Below are 20,298 nucleotides of genomic sequence, written 5' to 3'. Positions count from 1 at the left end.
GAATAAATAAATAAATGCATTTTAACAAGCGTGCAGAATAAAACTCAACAGTTAAGATGTGAATAATAGATTTTTTTTTTTTTTTTTAATGCCAAACTACAAAATAAGAAGCAAAACACTCGACTATAGCTGTTTGCTTGATTTCCAGTTAAAATGTAAAATTTACTTCGGAGCCTCTAATTAAATGTCCAATGTCTAATTAAAAGTATGAAATGAAATGAAAAAGTTTTGTGGTGGTGAATGTGTGTGTGGTTAACGAGTTGAAAAATGGAGAATTATTCATGTCACTGAGAACTGTTTGAAGTTGTGAGAAGCTGTGAGAGGGAAAGTGTGTAAAGTGTAAAGAGTGACCCGAGCTGAAACACTGAACTCCTTACCCGCCCCTGGCAACGCGCACACACACACACACACACACACACACACACACAGCTTAATGTTTCATTACTCACATCCTCATCATAGTTAGTGATCAAACAGCGCCAGAACTTTTCCCTCTCCAGGTTTGCTTTTCGTGCGTTTTGTCTCTAAAGAACTTGAAATATCCGGCGACACGTGACTCCAGACGAGAGTGAAGTTCTCATGAAGTTCTCTCACGCGCTCTGAGTTGAGAACGTTCATCTCCAGATCTCCTGAAGACCGTCACAGGTGAGACACCTTCTTTCCCCACCACTTTCGCCAAGTGTACACCCAAATGTCCTGTCATATTTTAAATAAATACATCACACATGGATGCACTGGTAGTATTTTGCACATATCTTGAATATTAACGTTTATTCTTTTTTTTTTTATATATATATATAATATGAGAAATATAGCAGAATGTTTTACAGCAGACAATCTCCAAAACGCATTCTAAAACGCACTAAAAAAAGTATGTCCAAATACGCCTACTGGTAATTGTGCACTACTTTAAACTTGCCTACTAATTAGGAAGGTAGCCTACTGTTTTGGACCATTTGTATAGGCTATGAAATGTGATTAAATTCAATCCCAATGAAGAAATCAGGAGTGGAATTCCTGAGTACACGAATCAAAACCGAAAATGTATGAAAATAAATCAGTCAATCTTGATTCCAGGTGGCGAGGTGGCACAGCGGGTAGTGTTGCTGCTTCACAGCTTCAGTCCTGAGCTCGGGTCATCGTCCGTGTGGAGTTTTGCATGTTTTCCCCATCCCCACGTACGGTTCCTTAAGGTTCTCCAGTTTCTTGACTTCTCTAAAAAAAGATATGTGAGCGTGTACATCGTGCCCCGTGATAGACCGGTGTCCTGTCTGGGTGATATTCTGCCTCGCACCCATGTAATCTTATATGGGATTGGCTCCACCGCCATTGCAAGCATGAATGAAAATGAATGAAATCATGATTTTGAAAACGCTTTATTGATAGCATGCATGTACACATTGATGTGATTGTAGAAGACCAGACATATTTCATTCATTCGTTCGTTCATTCTGGTCAGGATCGCAGAGCATCCGGATCCTATCCTGGGAACACTGGACATCTACAGCTCGAATGCGATAACATCCCATTGCCAAAGTCAGACATATTTACAGACTCATTCACATGTAAGGGCAATTTAGTGTAGCCAATCGACCTTCTGGAGGAAACCCAAGTGGACGTGGAGAAACCATGCAAAACGCACAGACAGTAACCCGAGCACGGGACCCTGAAGCTGTAAGACGGAAATGCTACCCGCTGCATCTTCAAAGCCCACCAGCATAACGTCCATGTGCTACAATTGCTGCTATTCTGACAACATTGACATGTCTTGACAGCATGAAACCTCTGGTCCATTGGTATTTTTGCCTGAAGCAGAACTGAAGGAAATGAATGAGAAAGGCTGCAACCTCCTGGTCTCTCCCACCAGCATGCCAAAGTCTCTGGGTGCCATAACTGGGCAGCAGGTACCTCACATCCGAGTGCATGCTGGTAGTTCCCGCTCTTGCTCACATCCTGGCAGTGGAATGGACACTGGAGCTGTAGCTCCTGGGAGTACGGTACTTCTACCTGCTCTGAGCCTGCGCAGGCAAGTGCTGACCAATGGGAAGCATCATGGCACCTTCAGCATCCCGCAATCTTCGTGGCAACAGGTGTCTTCACTTCCTGTCCCACCTGGCAGTTCCAATACAGCGAGATTAAATGGCTCACAGAGTGGTGTCAGAGGTAAGAAACTGAAACACTGATGCTGCCATGTAAACTCTTCATTCTAATATTTTGAGATACTGGATTTATGATTTCCGTGAGCTGTAACCTTAATCATCGAGATTAAAACAAAAAAAAGACGGCTTGAAATATTTCACTTTATGCGTATTGAATCTGGAACATATGAAAGTTCCGCTTTTTGAATTGAATTACGGGAAAAAATGAACTTTTCCACAATATATTTTGAGATGCACATTTCGAAAATCGTGAAAGAAAGACCACTTTCCAAGTTTTTCCGTGAGCAAATATACCACCACGTTGGGTCACTTGAAAGGTGTAGCTGATGTGTAGCTGTTCTTCAGCATAACTTTGCCACTCAATATGTTCCATAATAGAACATAAATACATGTCTGGCCACCTGCAGGCAATGTGGCTGACAAGTACCTGTATATAACTTTAGGAATAAACAGATGCTGAAAGTATTGAGCTCGGTGAGAAGAATTTCCTTGACAGTTCAGCATTAACCGTGTAACTCTAGACCTGTTTTCCATCTCATTTCACACCACAAGTCTTATCTTCCCAAGACCACTGTTGAGTTACATAATGGAATTTATATATGACTTCACCTTACTATTATCCCATAGCCCAGTGTCTTCTGTGTCAAAACTAACCAATCAGAATGCTTTCTCTCTTTCTTTCTCTCTCGGGCAAAAGAAGGAAAGAAAATTAGTTATTGATTAACGGATCAGACAGTGTTTGCATGCTGTACAAGTTTGGGAATTTCACGAGTACGCGTGTTTCCTTTTAAGGGGAAATCCAACAGACATCCTGTTGTGTATCATTCTTCCAGTAACATTTATTTTAGAAGGCAATGGTTAAAATGTGATCATTTTTTTGTCCTTTTAGACTCTCTGTGGGTGTTTGCCTTCTTTAAAGCAGGGTGGGATGAAAATACTGTGTCTGACTATGTGAGATAAATGCCCATTCCATGACTTTAGGAAAAATTATGCTTGTTAAAAGTGGATAGTTGCATTTTATTCAAGGTGCGTTAGGTTTGAAATGAACGTCCATAGGACCACTGGGTTGTTTTTGTTCTCTATTAGTCTGCGTTTTAATCGTTGATCTCTAGGCTGACAGACAAGATCTCGTACATATTGTAGAACGTAAGATCAGGATTAGTATTTTGTGCACTAAACACAGATCTTCTGTTGTTCACAGGTTCTCACACATTGGGGCCCAACAGAAAGCTGTTGGGCGAGTATGGCAGATCAAACCTGCAAGTGACAAGCAGTGCTATGGTTGTACAGAGCGTGAGTCCAGTGTCCACTATCCAAAGCTCTGCTTCGCACTGCCCTCCTTCCTCTCTGGGCCTTTTTGTGCCCTTCACAGATGCCAGGTAAACTAGTTCAAGAGGGCAAGGGATTCAAGATGTCAAAAGAAGTAGCAAAAATTGACAGTTTTTTTGTTTTTGATAAACCATATAAAGGTTATGAACTGAATTGGATCAGTCATCAGTGTAACTGAGGAACCGAGCTCACACTTGTGTCAATGTGCTGGTACAGGTCGGTGTTGTCCAGAGAGTCCCTGGCTTCCACTACACTCAGCATCGCAGAGAGCCAGTCTATACGCAGCAGCAAGTTGGACTGGCCCTATGGCTATCGTGTGCTGCCACCATTAGGTCAGCAGAGCAGCTTTAGCCAGACAGCTGAAGGTCCAGAACCTCTGAACCTCCCACCAGGTACTGCCATGTCCGGAGCCACCAGTAGCTCCAATCCAACTTCACTTCCTGCGTACCTGTTTAAGGAAGACTTCAACAGCCCCCATCAAGCCAGCCGTTCCAAAAAAAGAGCCCTCTCTATCTCACCTCTATCTGATGGCATTGGCATCGACTTAAACTCCATTATTCGGACATCACCGACCTCTTTGGTGGCATACATAATTGGTTCCCAAAGTTCTCCATCCTCACAGCATACTCCCTCACCACTGCAGTCTGACGTATGTGGGCATCTCTTGGGAGTCCGGGGAAGCTGTATCCCCAATCCCAACTTTGGTTACCACGGTCCCAAAGCCAGTTCCACTCTTGGTCAGACCTTTATACGCAACCACCATTCTGAAAGGGTGAGTCTCTGCATGCAGAGGATAGAAGAACAGGGTACACGTGACAGCCACATGGGAGGAACTAATCTCGTAGTGGAGCATCAGCTTCTGCCAGGACAGGAAATTCTGATAAGCAACATTTCAGAAGGAGATAATGATCCTCATAACAGTCTGGAAAGAACTACACACTTTCAAGTGGAAATTTCAGCCATTGTTAGGTCCCCAAGCCCACCTATGGGACCTCCACCACCCTATCACTCCCACCATGAACGCCGACTACCAGGTGGCCACCTGGGGTGTGCTCAGAATCCCGCAGACTCACGCTCTATACCTCCTACAGACAAACCTGGTGTTCTGCCCTCGGCTCTGTGCCCAATGTTAGAGGAGGAAGACGGGGAGCTTGATGATTTTAATGGGGTACACTCTTGCCGTTGGCTGGATTGTAATGCCACATACAGTCACCAAGAGGAGCTGGTCAAGCACATCGAGAAACTACATATCGATCAGCGCAAAGGCGAGGACTTCATCTGCTTCTGGGCAGGGTGTCCACGCAGACACAAGCCTTTCAATGCGCGTTACAAACTCCTAATCCACATGCGGGTTCATTCGGGGGAGAAACCTAACAGCTGTACGGTATGCAGAGTACAATCGAGTGTTAGTAGAGTATTAGAGGAGTGCTTGTTCAATTCTGGTTCGCATTAGCATATATCAAGCCATAGAGCCTAAAGATATCATGTGCAAATATATCTTTAATGTCTCTGAATCATGTCTCTTGGAAAATAGTGTAGAAACCTGACTTCAAGGGTTCTTTAAAGTGCCCTTTTAACAAGGCTGCCAAAGCATCGCAAGGGGCTTTTACTTTAAATGAAAGTCTGCCACTCTACATCATTTAATATGGCAGTTTAAAGTCCATTGTACACTTTGATGTGTTGTCATCGCTAGGCTCAGGCAGGATGACGCTTCAGCTGTGACACAAAGGGCCTTCACTTAAGCGCTGGCAGAAAAATGGTCTGCTTCCTGCTAGCAACTTCTCTTAGCTGAATAAGCTGTCAGCAGTCAAGAGGCTTCCAGAGGGCGTGACATAGCCTGAGATGGACTGTTAGGTACAGCGCTAGTGCTAGGTTACCTCTGTGACCGTACTTACTCACACACTTTAAGTAAAAGGCTTGCATAGGCCCTGGAGATAACAAATTGGCCCTGTAGCTCAGTCCCTGCTGTGACAGTCCACAGGTACAGGTTAGAAAAGTGGCCATTTCTTTTCTCATCTGATCTTGGCAATCATTAATGGTGCACATACCTATGGTCGACCTTTCACTCCAAACACTTACTCATTACTTAAAACTGTTCCAGTTGCCATGGAGCCTGGAACAGTTGAATGGTTTTGTCGAGCACGTAATTATAGACCGAAGAGGTAAAAAAAATACATGGTCACAGCCAGTTCTCGCTGAAAACCTTAGCAAGACTTCATATCTGCCAACCCTGAAAACTTTTCCGTTTCAGAAACCTTCTGCAGCATGGCTACTTTTATGTAAGAAAATCAGAAAGTAACATATTGAAGCACCAGGTTAAATATGCTATAAATTATAGCAATTTGTACATCACGTCAGATGGCCTCAAAAGCCAAGCTTTTTAAATGACGTTGTTGTTAGTGGCCATGAAAACACAAATACCGCCCACATACTATACCAAGAAATAAAATAGGTTGGCAACCTGACGGGCATTTAGGTAAAGCTGGTTTATGTATTATATTTGTCCCAAGGCAATGACTACCAGTGTATTTCCAAGAACACGAAATGGGGAAGCAATTAATTCCAAATATCCTTTGGGGAGGTTTAGAGCAAATACCTTGTATAATCTCTCTGTTCACTGCAAGGGTTTGTTTTGTTTTTTTTTTCTTCCCACCAATGTGTATTCCGGTAAAAATCTTTTTATGATATAATTAGCTTCAGAAAAGGACTTGAACAACATCTACAAGCATCACTTAGCAGTGTTAGTTTCTCAGGATGGTGTGTGTAATGCCTGTAAGATATCTTTACTGTGATAAAGCCATGTCATTCAGGTGACTACAAATTAAGAGGCATGAGCACATTTCCGTATAAATCTGAATAACCTAACATAAACCTGAGATCATGTCTAATTTATGCAATGCCACAGGCAAAGTGCGACGTTGTTTTTACAGAATTTGTTCGTGCCTGAAACGTCGGCACTGTGCTGGAGAGTAAAGCCACTTCTCTGAAGGCTGAGTGACAGACAAACCATTCAAGAAAGGTCTAAACCGATATATGAGCTTTAGGATCATAATCAAACCGGTCATATTACACTACACAATTGTAGGGAGGTAGGCAAAGCGTGTTCCAACTTGTTCTCAGGCGCTATACAGTATCTGACAGCGGTTTTTAACCGTTTTTCCTGCGGACGCCATTTCCGGATATTTCACACGCTTAAGCGTTCTACACGGTCCGTTCTCCTGACTAGATGCAACGAAGTTTGGCTTTGCCTTGTCTAGGACAATTACAAGAAACTTCCTTTCTTTGAAGGCGGTATTTAAGTTGAAAAATTACGCCTTCATTTCATCACGTTAGCTGTTATATGTGTTCCTTGTAGCCTTTATGAAAATTACAGTGCAGCAGACAATAAACTGCAGTGAAGAACTGACAGCTGGAGTTTTGTACCCAAAGAGCAGGTATTCGTGTTCAGAGTTACCATAGTAGCAGGGAGAAACTCTGGCCTGTCCACCAGAAATAGCAGACAGCTAGGATCTTTAAGGATTGCTTTTAAGTTGTTTGTCTCTTCCAGGAACTCTTATACTGAGTGCTTTGTGGATTTTATGTCTTTAGTCACCTTCGGCAGCCGTGGTTAGTCCTATTTCTTCGCTATTAAGGAGAAGGAAAGAAAGAAAGAAAGAGGTCTTGCTTTTCTCCAGATTTCTAACCATAAAAGATTTGTTGTAAAGCAGACAAATACTCCATCGTGAGACACTTGAAATTCAAGCCTTGTATGAAGTACTGAATGCACTGATGATCATGTGACCTATTGAAACTTTTGGCGGCTTGAAGCAGTCGTATGGCGGGAAGGTGGAAGGCATCTACAGGCAACGTTGCCCTTTTTCTCTCTGTAGTGATTCGTGTAGCCTTCATGTTCAATGTGAATATGATAGCATTCTTATTGCCAATTTTAAGACCAATTCAAGACAATTCACGTCTGGATAATTGAGCTTAATGTACTGTAATAGTCAAGCAGGAAACACAAGCATGCTGGTTATATCATAGGAAAATAATCAGTGGCGTGACGTGGTGCGACGTGAAGTCACTGTTACTGACTGTAACTAACTCCTTGCTAACACCGTGACGTGTTTCTTCGTTAAATCCGTTTCTTTTTAGCCCTACGTTACGTGGAGAGTCCGTCATACAAGTCCCTGTGAATTAGTTGTTACTATAGAAACGATAACTTACTTAGAGCGTACACAATAATATAAAGCTATGATTTGAAGAATTCGATGAAGAAATTTTCATCAACAACCCGATAACAACCTTACAAGTACCCTGTTATTCACGCCAATCGAAAATGTCGAAAGACCAAAGACCACGCCATGGCGATCAAAGAAAAACGAGAAAAATGATGTTGTTTAGTAGAAATAGGAGGAGAGGGAGAGATGTTACCAGGCTGACTGCTGGCATTGGGATGGCACTGGCATTGTGTGTCATTGTGTGGATGGCAGGCTGCCATAGTTTTTTGACTGACTGCAGCTTTGAGGAGACACGCTGCTGTCTTTTCAGGCCTTCAGTCTCTCAGAGGAGCCAGCACGGTCCAGGGCTTTATTAAATAAACCTGAAAGGCTACTCTGAGTGCACCTGCTTGATGTTATATTTGTTCTTGGCCCTAGCGCTGGGCTGAATGCTGACTGATTTGAGTCATTTTCTTCCACCCTGTGTTCCACTTAGGCAAGAGTTCGTAGGGCAGCCTACAGTGTAAATGATGATTAAAAATGTCAGTGCTATTATTTCTATCCCTAACGCCTTTCGAGGGGTCTTTGGAAGAAAGAAGAAAGGGGATGAAGAGCACTGTCACACATTCGATGCAATTAGTTGTTTGCAGTTGTTATTTAGAAGTAGACCTTAGGCATAATTGCTGTGGGATTTTCTTTTATTGGTGCTTTGAAAAATTACTCTTCATTTGTAAGAAAGGACTGTGAAACAGCAAAGCCTTCCCTTCCCCTGGCTCCTTTGTTGAGTAAGTGTTTAATCCCAGTCCAAGACACTCGGCTTCTCAAACAAACACGTAATGAGAGGCCAATCTAAGCGAAGACATAATGAAGAAAAAAAAGGCAAAAAAAAAAATAAGAGAGAAAGAGAGAAAAAAAAAAGCCAAGTTGTAGTAGAACCCACTTTAACTTCCAGGCGCATGAGCTACCCAGTTATCATTAAATGTCAACAGCACAAATGCTAGTTTGTGCTGTTGAAACACAGCTATAATTTGATGCCTTTTCTTTTCTATGGGGGGGAAAAGCAGCAATAATTGTGGGAAACAGGATGAAAGGATTGTTCTTTGGAGTTCAGATGAGGTTTAGTGAAAATGAGGGTTAATAATTCAGTACAGGAATGGTGATTGTAAAAAGCTATAGGGGAAAAATGTGGCCAGTTCTTGAGGTCCCACAAAAATGGGTAATTTCTCCAGAAAGATGCAGATGGATGACAGTAGTGGCTCTAGTTATGCTATAGGGGGCATTTATTTTTGCTGCAACACTTTGGGTCCATTTGTCCCCTTTGAGAGAAGTGTCACACCAAATCAATACAGAGTTCTTTCAACTTATCACTTTCATCCTACGATGAAACTTTTCCGTCCTAGATGTCTCCGCCCACATCCGGGCGGAGCAGGAGGACTCACCGAGTGGTTCAGTGATATGTTTTGTCTTTTTAGAATTTCCAGAACTCGACCGAGTTGACAACCGATGGGACATTCTGGAGTGACCATCATCAGAACAAAGACTGAGGGAAAAATCTTTTGGAATTATGACGTTCATTGCTCCAGTAGAGCTTCTAAGAACTGTAGACCTCCTGATACCAAGGAGTGGGGACATGGTAGTTTAGTGGTTTGCACATTTGCCTCGGACCTCTTGGGTTAGGGGTTCGAATTCTGCCTCCGGCCTGTGTGCGTGGAGTTTGCACGTTCCCATCATGCTTCGGAGGTTTCCTCGGGGTACTCCGTTTTACTCCCCCAGTCCAAAGACATGCTGATTGGCATTCCCAAATTGTCCGTAGTGTGTGAGTGTGTGTGCGATTGTGCCCTGCGATAGGTTGGCATCCCGTCCAGGGTGTCCCCCAACTTGTGCCCCAAGTTCCCTGGGATAGTCTCCAGGCCCAGCAACCCTGTGTAGGATAAGAGGTATGGAAAATGGATGGATGCCAATCGATAGTAAAGCTGGTTTGGCAGCTTGTGGAGGCCCAACTCCTAATTAAGGCCGTTTACGTTGTTTATTTCCTTTGCTTTAATTTGTCATCCATTTGTTATTTTTCCTTTAAAAATCTGAAGACTTGAGAGACAGGGCAATGAAGAAAAATGGCAACCCCCACCTGATAAATCATATCATATTGTCTTTATCAACACTTTAAATCCCACTATTATTTAAGATTTACAGAAAATATTGCCGTGGACATCTCAGGATTTCTATTTGGCAGTCTAGAGAAGATAGCTAATGTAGACATCAGCGTTGCCAAATGGGATTGAAGGTTTCCAATCTAATCATGGTTTAAAGCCTTCCAGATTGACTCTTCCAAACATCAAACTGAGGTTTCTAACCCAATTACATCAACCAAATTGTATCTATCAGGGCAAGGTTATTTGTGTCCACACCCAGGGGATTAAGGATTTAATGCCATCATTTGAATTTTCTCATTTCACCACTGATCACAGCCATTTGGGCTGCGGCGTGCTCTCACACTCCCGAGTACTTATTTATATTTAGCCCGCATTCTTGTCTTATGAAAACAGGAAATCAATATTATTTGACAAAGGATCAAAGTCCAGGCAAAGCGATGAACGTGTAATGAACGCATGAGAAAGAATCTCAGCCATCCTAATTGTGCCAGTGCACACAAATAAGACGTAATGTAATAATAGCCAGTTGTGTTTCCATTGCAATTCTACACAAGGTCATAGTTTCTCAATCGCTTTTATGCACTCTCAGCCAAGTTAATAGACATTCCAGACTTGACCATGGAGAGGACAAAGAGCAGAGGCTTTGCATACCTTAACGGTGAGCTCACTGAAAAATTGTGCTAATACTGTGGGATTTTCTTTTTTTTTTTTTTTTTTTTTTGTAATGAGGAAAAGGGGAAATCAAAACCTGGTCACTAACGAGTTACTTGCATTAATGATAAACAGCATTGTTTTAATGCTAAGGACTAGAAAATGACTTCACGTCGATGTCAGTTGGCGGATCTGTAGGAAGTGGGCAATGAACTCAACAACAAGAGTCAGAAAAAGACGGTTAATTGATTTGAACAGTAAAACACTGACCCCTCCTGGTTAAAGCATGTGGAGACAAAACTGGTTGGTCCTCAGGTCAAGTGCCTGTTCTGTTCAAGAAACTATTTGATATGAACATTTCAAATGATCCCTCTCTTCTCCTTGTTTTAATTATGCCAGTTTGAAGGCTGCCAGAAGGCGTTTTCTCGCCTAGAGAACCTCAAAATCCACCTACGGAGCCACACAGGAGAGAAACCGTACACATGTCAGCACCCCGGCTGTCAGAAAGCCTTCAGCAACTCCAGCGACCGCGCCAAGCACCAGCGCACGCATGTCGACATGGTGAGTCTGCGCTCGAAATACAGAACTGAGCACGCTGATGTCCTAAGGTGGCGCAGGTGCACTCCTGAATTACAGCACCTGCTATCTGTTTCAGAAACCTTACGCGTGTCAGATTCAAGGCTGCCAAAAACGCTACACCGATCCCAGCTCTTTACGAAAGCACGTCAAATCACACTCCACCAAGGAGCAGCAGGCCAGGAAGAAGGTGAGAAAAGGCAGTAGGGGAATGTCACACCAGTGCTGCACTTGCTAAACTTATATGAAAATCTGGACACTAAATCCGCAATAAAAACATGGTGGTCATTGCTAAATAACAAGTCTTTAGGTAATGTGCTTTTCTGTTCTGTCTACATGTTTTTCTTTTAATATGCCATCATATGCTTATGATACATAACAATCGTTTTCAAGGGCAGACTTCGAACTCGTGTAGGAGCTGTGCTCATTATCACGGAAAGGAAAAACAAATGGCATCACCATAGATACAGCTGCTTAGGGGTATGCTGCTTTTGGACTGGAAGAGAAAATGAGATATTTTTTTTAATTATTGTGTTTTTTCTTCTCGAGCATATGTTTTGTCAGTGACATGCTTCAAATAGCCTGCGTTTAATTTGAGCATGTAGGCTATGCCACATGCCAGGCTCTTTATAGAGATTTGCTGTAATCTATACTATAAAGATGTTTATGAATTCTTCAGTCTTATTAAGTTTTAAAGCGCAATGTAGGCAGTTGTTCCTTAGGGTCAAAATAATGCTCACGTATATAGAGAAAAGCATCAGGCTTCAAGCGAGCCGAACACCGTCTCTTCCCCAAAGCCCTCACGACATACATACTTGAGCATGAATATATCCTCGATCCTTCTATTTATGGCTTGAAGCTGTAAACCAGGCATCCTCGATATTATCTGCAAAGGACTGATGGATTTTCATTCCAACCCGACAGGAATCACACTGGAGTAATACACTTTTGAAGACCAAGATCAGTTAGGTAAATATGTGGAAAACAGGCGTCGCTACTATTGTAATGAAAATATACAGCCACGCTCGCTCTCTCTCGGGATGAGACCGAAAACAGAATCAGAAAACAGGGTACTAAACTATATCCTCAAGCATCCACCTTTTGTACTTTAAGAATTTATTTGTTTATTTATTTATTTTAGAATTAGAGCGTTCATACTTTGCCTTACAGCTTCACTTGTATGAAATCATCTGAAAATGAAAGTTAATTATTCCTATTTGTACGAACTTCCCATGAGTTCGTGTTGTTTTGACAATGACCTTTAAAAGGTTTTTTAATTTTTAAATAAATATTTTTATAAATACTTTGGGGGCGCACGGTGGCTTAGTGGTTAGCCCTCACACCTCCAGGGTTGGAGGTTCGATTCCTGCACATTTGCACCTTCTCCCCGTGTTGCAGGGGTTTCCTCCCCCAGTCCAAAGACATGCATGGTAGGCTGATTGGTGTGTCTAAAGTGTCCGTAGTGTATGAATGGGTGTGTGAGTGTGTATGTGATTGTGCCCTGCGATGGATTGGCACCCTGTCCAGGGTGTACCCCGCCTTGTGCCCCATGCTCCCTGCGATAGACTCCAGGTTCCCCGTGACCCAGTAGGATAAGCGGTATAGAAGATGGATGGATGGATGGATAAATACTTTGGGGGTCAGCATTTTACCAGACCAGGGGCCATATATTGAACCTCCGGCTTTCTCTTGTTGGTGGAATATCTACCATTAAAATGATGGTACTATCAAAAATAAACAATATTTATGGCAGTCTGACAAAAATCCCTTAACAGGATGATATTTGGACATTTTCTCCTATATCCATCCATCCATCCATCCATCTTCAACCGCTTACTCCTTTTCAGGGTCACGGGGAACCTGGAGCCTATCCCAGGGAGCATGGGGCACAAGGCGGGGTACACCCTGGACAGGGTGCCAATCCATCGCAGGGCACAATCACATACACACTCACACACCCATTCATACACTACGGACACTTTAGACACGCCAATCAGCCTACCATGCACGTCTTTGGACTGGGGGAGGAAACCGGAGTACCCGGAGGAAACCCCCGCAGCACGGGGAGAACATGCAAACTCCGCACACACAGGGCCACGGGAATTTTCTCCTATATATATATATATAAGCTCTATAATTTTAAAGTCTGGTTAAAAGTGAAAAGGGCAAAAATTGCATTTAAAGATGGCATTGTGGGACTCTGGGGCTGTGACGGACATTTCGACAGCCTGTATCCGATTACAAACTGAACTAATTAGGCGTACATCCTGTTCACAAAAGGTACATAGGTATCCAAGTAGCTATCCAACTTGACGTGTGAGGAAATCACACTTCACTAAGATTTTAGGTTGACTGGCAAGTTTTTACCTGATATTTTTGCAGGAAGACAGCCTTGACAGGATTGAAATAAAACCATTACCACATCAAATATATTGAAGTTGAAACGTCAAATACGGTTATAGGCAGAAAAACAACAACAAAGCAAAACAAAAACTTTTTGGCTGTTTGCCAGAATTCAATGGATTCAAACAGTGACATTCGATGGATTTTCTCAGATCACCGTATAGTTCCATTATAGTTTAGATCCCTGTCCAGCCTTCTCCTGCCTGGTTTAAATCTCTAAAGCCTCTAAGATCTCAAACCTTTCCTGGAATCGAACCTAACAGCACCCTGTATTGTATTATCTCCACGTCTAATCCGGACTCATAGCACGGGGAGCTGATCAGGTTCTTGAACTCCTACAGCTTAGCTCTGTCATGTATTATGTAAGAAAGAATTATGCCTTAGGCCATCGTTATTAACATTTTATATTGGAATAAACTCCTGTGAAATGTATAATGCAGCCTACTTGCAGTACTACTGTATAACCCATAAAAAGTCCATGTGGAATTTAGATTTCAAACCCATTGTGTAGTATATAATTAGATTCTCTTTTCTGTATAACAGCTGAGAGCTAGCACTGAGGTCTACCGGGATGGACTTTCTGAATGTTTAACTATCCAGCCTCTGCAGCACAACCTGTCACCGTTGGAGCTGACTGAGAGCCGTTCTCCTTGTCTTCCTGCTGACATGTACACAGGTACAACGCTTACTGTATGCTTGCTTTGCGTGAGACCTTCTTAAATGTGCACTGGGGACTTTGAGTGTGTGTGTCTGTTTGCTAGGTGTGTTCTCTCTCAACCAGTCCAGCCAGGTGACTCCTGGTCAGGTTCAGCATTCCGCCTGTGGCTCTCATGTCCCATTGTCTGCACTACCGCCATCGAACAGCAGGTATTTCATCATTCTAAAGGAAATGTGAAGCTTTCTTTTTCTGCCTTAGATCTGCACAAATGTTACTTATTCACTAGTAACAAATATACATACACATAATATTTGTTCGGTAAAAATATTATTTTATGGATAAATGGCATTTCTTGTTGGATTCTCACATCTGATCGGTCGGAAGGTTTATATTGATTTCCTATAACAGCATCTCTGATATTAGCGCCCGCCGTGATTCAAAGCACAGGTTTACGAGTGATTGGTTTCTCTGCAACGACACGGCTGCATTTATTGCTGTTATAACATACACATACTGGTCACTTTAATAAGAACACCTGATCTTTCATGCACTTATCCATTCAATTGATGCATTCATGAATGAGCAGGCGTTCTAGTGTTCCTATTAAAGTGTCTGGTGATTCTTTAATACACCCACTTGCATGTCTAATTCATTCGCAGTTCATACAGTTCAATCCTGACCTTGCATAGTTAACTCTGATAAAGCCCGTCCGTTCACTGTTAGACGTGGCGATGAACTATCTCTACAATTCACAACGATTCTTGCTGACAGGAGCAAGAGCAAGAGAACCTGAGCTATAACTCATAAAAGCTGCCACCTCGAATGAACACTCTAATGAGGCTAAAAATTTGTAAACGTCAAACGAAATAACATGTAATGGCTTTGAATTCTGCCCAAGAATTCATTCATTTGTTCACTCGCTTGTCTCCAACCAGCGAACGAGAGCATTTCCATTCACAGAGGCCATTATAGCAAATGAGCAATAATGAGGGTTTTAAACCGAGCCCTTCGAACCACAGACTTCACGCTCTTCCTAAAGGTTCCAGCTGGGCTTAAAACTGCTCGCTGCCATGGAGAAATAAAGAGAGAAAAAGAAAACAGAAAAGAGTCTGCTCATGCTAAATCGCATCAGGTACATTATTATTCGCTCAACAGGTTAGAGCAGACACACACATTTTAGACGCCACGTTAAGCTGGCATTACTTCTATACGTTTGTGTCTGTGCGTCTTTGCAAAGGGTGATGAATTGGTCCGCATAATCCTCTCCTCTCCTTTCTCATCAATGCGGTATGTTTTTTCTCCCACCGCCGCCCCTCCCCAATACTATGTTTTGGTCCACTCTCAATGAAGGAACCTGCCATGGACAGAATTGTTATTTAGTTTGCATTCTTCTTGTGTTCACCTTGGCAAAGCGGGTTGCTATGACAGTTTGAAATGCCCCAACAATCTTTCTCTTTCTCTCTGATCTGCAACAAAGTCCTTGGTCATTGGTTGTCATGGCTTTATGGCAACAAGCTCATAGTTGGAATAATCTGATCAAAATAAAGTGCCATTTTTCTGCCTTGTGAAAGACACCAGACGGGCTTTTGTGAGTCGTACGCGTCTACTATGGCAAAGCGTTTATTTATTTATTTATTTTTTAATGAAGTTTACAATTTAAGATTGCCAGCGACGCTCTTAGACAGCCAGCCCATGGAGATCTGTTTCTTCGGTGCTGCAATTCAAAATCAATGAGAGGGAACCGCTGCGGTATTACCAGAGCCAGATGCTCATGGTTACGCTCGGCCCACGATTGTTGCTGCACCAGCGGTACATGCGCCATGCCATGTGCAACAAAAGAGAATCAGCTACTAAGAGCAAATTGTCCTCCGCCTCATTGGTCTTGAGACTGTGCTTTGATTGAAGTTATAGCCTTTGCCCAGAGGGAAGCCGAAATTCACTAATTCAAACAATCTGGGAAAAGGGGGTGCGGAATGGTGTAATTGTCACTCTATGTGTTAAATCGGTTGTAAAATTCTTGTTGTAATAAGAATCTTTTGAAACAGTTTTCTGTCTAATTCATGAAGCATTTTAGCAGGTCCTAAACCTAAAAAAGGTGATCTTTCATTAAAGATAAGCTGCGATCCTTGACAAATTGTTGAGGTATAAATATGAAGGAACAAAACACAACCGTTACCGTTACGTTACGAAGCGCTGCCACTGGAGACTCCTTCCATAAATGTTAAATCGACGTCTCTTTGTCAAACCACAGATTGGATTATATGGAGCGTTTGCAATTATCGGATTTGATAATTAAATGATAATTCGTTTGAATGACAGCCAGTGCTGTTACAGGAACACCTTCTAACCAATCAGATTCAGGATTTCAGCAGCGGTAGAAAAATGTATTCAAATTATTATTATTTTTTTGTAGGTTTGATGCTCCTGTGACACAGCATCCGACCCACCAGGCCACACCTTCAGTTCCTCATTCGCACCACCACATGGTGGCAGCACAAATAAACAGCCGACTTCCAGGATACCCGGAGCACACCGCAGCATCCCTCCCTCCTCCTCAGGACAGTAAGTTCACAGTCAATGTCAGTTTCTTCTAATATTTTTTTAACCTGTTTCTTATTGCCAAAATTGTGTTTAGAAAAAGAATATTCATTCCAATTGCTAATATTTTTCAACAAAGAATCTCGGTAACCTTTGGGAGTTTGCACTGAGACAAAACCCAATGCGTATTCAAGACAGCATTACCGATGCATATTGACTTTTTGTGGCCAGGCCGAAGAAGTCCAGCTGAATGATTCATGAATTCGTGCTTCCATTTCAGGAGCAACAGATGGCTGTCTGTTAGGCAAAGTCAAAAATAGGTCTGTCTGATGTAGACCTTATCTTGTGTTGGCTAGGGTGGCTTCTAATGTTTTTCCAAGCTCAAAGGAAATAATCTGATCAAATTCCACGCCACGCTTGTGCTGATTTGAGAGGCATGGCACAGCGGTGGTTAGATAAATTCTAATGAGCTGTTTAAAGAACAGCTTTCAGCTCCAAAACCTATTGTGTGTGTGCGTGTGTGTGTGTGTGTGTGTGTCACAACACTCCTCAGGTTTCCCGAGTCATGCCCAGACAGTGTGCTCGCCTTCATACACTGAGTCGGCGCGGACAGGAAAGCAGATCTCTGCCTGTTCCATGATGCAGATCCCCGTGTTCGAGGACAGTCTGGGTTCCTCGTGCGCAGCTCAACAGGAACCTGAGCTTATCCACCGAGCTCTGTCGAGCATCGGAGGTGCGCAGTCATTTATGTGTAATCACATACAAATGCACCGTACCATACACAATTTTCCATTCATCTTAATGACCTGAATGTTTTTTATGACTCCAGAGTTTGATCCACAGGGCAGATCTGAGGATTCTTTAGGTGATCCGGAGCATTCCGTGTCAGATGATAACTACCTTCACATACGTGCACATCACATGGACCGACGCCCTAGCCAGCTCTCATGCGTCTACACGGAGGGGTGATAGACGGCCAACTTTGATCATACGTACTGTATATCTACTCGCTGACGTTTTTGTAGTCTTTGAGTCATGGGATAAAAAAAAAAAAAGAACAATTTTTTTTTTTTTTTTTTTTTTTACATGAATGTATCTGAAGTCTCATAACCGAATGAAGTGAATTGCAGGCTTCTGTTCGGGATTTTGTTTTTATATATTGTAACTTTTGAAATTGTTATATACATATTTTTGTTTTATCTAAATTCTCAGTCCTGTGAAAGAAAACTCGTGAAATTTGTGAAAACCTACGAGGACACTGGAAAAAAATGGACACCGAGCTAACGATTTATTCACTGAGACTAGCAGCATAGCTAGCTAGTGAACATGTACACATTGTCTTTTATACGGATATTATAAAGGGTAGTGACCATGAAAACTGTTTCGGAAGATCAACATTTCCCTCCGATTTGTTGGTGAATTAAACAGAAGAGGCTTCTCGGTGACTAAAACGACACTAATTACACTAAGCATCAACTGCTAACCGAACGGCCGCCAGTTGCTCTCACAAAATGTAAACATTTAGTCACGAATACCACGGGAGCAGTCTGTTTAAAAACATGGTAAACACGACCTCGTTTGAATGTAAAATTCATCCAGTTATCTTTGAAAAATAAGGTATTTCTTGTGTGGAAATGTATATAAACAACAAAACCGTCTCAGACATGATCTATTGCATCAAGCACTAATCAGTTACATAATGAAGGCTTTAAATATCACCATTCTGTTTCTTTAAAGCTGCAATCATGACAGTACTAGTGCTTTTTTATTTCTTTCTCAAACACTGAGGTTAAGGGCAAGTGGTTCAGTGAAACGACGCCGAGAAAACCGTAAATGCAAACGTCAACGGTGACAAAATGAAATTGAGTTTAAAAGCTCTAATTACAATGTTTTGCATAACCGGCAGCATTAGAGTCAAAACCTTCATTATCTTGGCTCGGAGTGTGGTATATCGGTTGCATCTTAGGGGGGGAAAAAAAAGGTGTAATCATGAAGAACATGGATAGACAACTGTATCTTGTGAGGTCTTGTTTTGCTGGAGGGTAATACAGTTGGGTAATTTTCCCGTCATGAACTTGCACACCTTATTATGAGTCAGAGAGTCTGCTTGTTCTTCTGTCCTAGTGACCAGAAGGTTATTTCAAATCATACAAGATGTTTGTGAGGTTTTTTCCCCCCATAAGTACTTCTGTACAACAATATCACAGGAAGGAGATACTATTTTTGGTGTGTGTGTGATTCTTGTCAACAAGAGCCACTTGCAACAAATTCAGTCGAAGGGTTCTAGAGCAGTTTTAGATGATCATAATGATGACGACGATGATAGGTCTTTAGAGTTCTTCACACGACCGCTTCGTAGGAAACGAGAAGCACGAATCCGTCAGGAGTAGCCATTGCCTTCTAGTCTACAGTCCATTTGATCTTGACCTGAGCAAACCTTCATTCAAAAAATAAATTGTGATTTTGATTTACTGAGAAAGTCTATTCACATCTATCTGGCATGCTTATCTTACTTTTGTCTAACATTTGTAGCTCATGCAATTACTTGTTAGTAACACACATATAAAGCACTACATAGCCAATTATTCAACCTGTTCCAGTGTCACAAATTAAAATCTATTCAAGACTGAAAACCATAAATCTAGAGAGAATTTGTGTCATCTGTGTGTTTGTGTTTGTGTTTGTGTATGGGTGGGTCGGGGGGTCGGGGGGTCGGGGGGGTGTGTGAGGATAATTTACTGCCCAAACTAATGTTTGTTGTTGTTTTTTTTCTATAGGTTGTAGTTAACTTTGACTTTCACCATTGTTATCAAACCGAACCGTGACACTACCGTGATTTTACTATGGTGCCTGATGGGAATTATGTTCATTACGTATTTGATACCCCATTTTTCCGTTGCCAAATTATGCAAAACAACCAGAGTCACAATGGGTGCTGATTATCGAGACAAATTATGTCCTGCGTTCATTTGCATGATGTGTGTTGTTTCAGTCCATACTGTAGGTCAGTACTCAGTAGCTGAGCGATACAACCCTAACCATGATACTGTTTTTCTATAGTGGATCATGAAAACAATGTGTCCCACATGTGTTTGAAATAAATCTGATACTAATACGGTTGACATTTTTTAATCCACATTTAACATGATTTTACTGTGGTGATTATGATAACTATGTGTATTACATATTTAAGCATGATGACACAGAGAGAGGAGTTAAGTACAATATCTGATTCTTGAGTTTCCAAACTTTATCATTTCAGGTGCTAGGCTAATTATTACTCTGACAACGCTTTTTTTTTTTTTTAAATCAAATTAAAAAACAAACAACAAAAAAAAAACCTTAGAATATGTAAGTGCATACTACTGTACTAAACAGTATGCATTGCAACCTACAGGTAATAGTCGAGTACTATCTTGGCATGCTGCTTAGTAGGGTAGTATGCAGGTACAGACGTTGCTCAGTTCCTTTCTCTGTTCGTTCTACCAACCTTGATTATGGCGATGACGTTGAACGGGGAAGTCCCGCCCTCATAGAGCTAAACAAAAGAATTTAGCACTCATTTCGCCCAAATGAATCAATTGTTAATGCATATTTGTTTGAGGTGTTGCTAAAGGATGCAGCTTATCCGAAGAGTT

The 20,298-nt window shown here is 41.9% G+C and overlaps 1 protein-coding gene across 1 annotated transcript; it reads left to right on the top strand.

Annotated features, from left to right (window-relative positions):
• The first annotated feature begins 425 nt into the window (after nt 1-425).
• Nucleotides 426-18,660, top strand: glis3 (GLIS family zinc finger 3). The gene is made up of 11 exons (XM_053644571.1): nt 426-645; nt 1,776-2,163; nt 3,361-3,538; nt 3,705-4,872; nt 10,885-11,046; nt 11,141-11,251; nt 14,008-14,140; nt 14,226-14,331; nt 16,536-16,684; nt 17,214-17,393; nt 17,490-18,660. The coding sequence occupies exons 2-11, from the start codon at nt 1,827-1,829 to the stop codon at nt 17,627-17,629; spliced, it is 2,664 nt and encodes an 887-aa protein (XP_053500546.1). The 5' UTR covers nt 426-645; nt 1,776-1,826; the 3' UTR covers nt 17,630-18,660.
• The last annotated feature ends 1,638 nt before the right edge of the window (nt 18,661-20,298 follow it).

The sequence above is a fragment of the Ictalurus furcatus genome, chromosome 16 (assembly GCF_023375685.1).
Source record: "Ictalurus furcatus strain D&B chromosome 16, Billie_1.0, whole genome shotgun sequence".
NCBI classification, from domain to species: Eukaryota; Metazoa; Chordata; class Actinopteri; order Siluriformes; family Ictaluridae; genus Ictalurus; species Ictalurus furcatus.
Note: the sequence above shows the minus strand (reverse complement) of the source record. Positions and strands in the feature narration are given on the sequence as shown.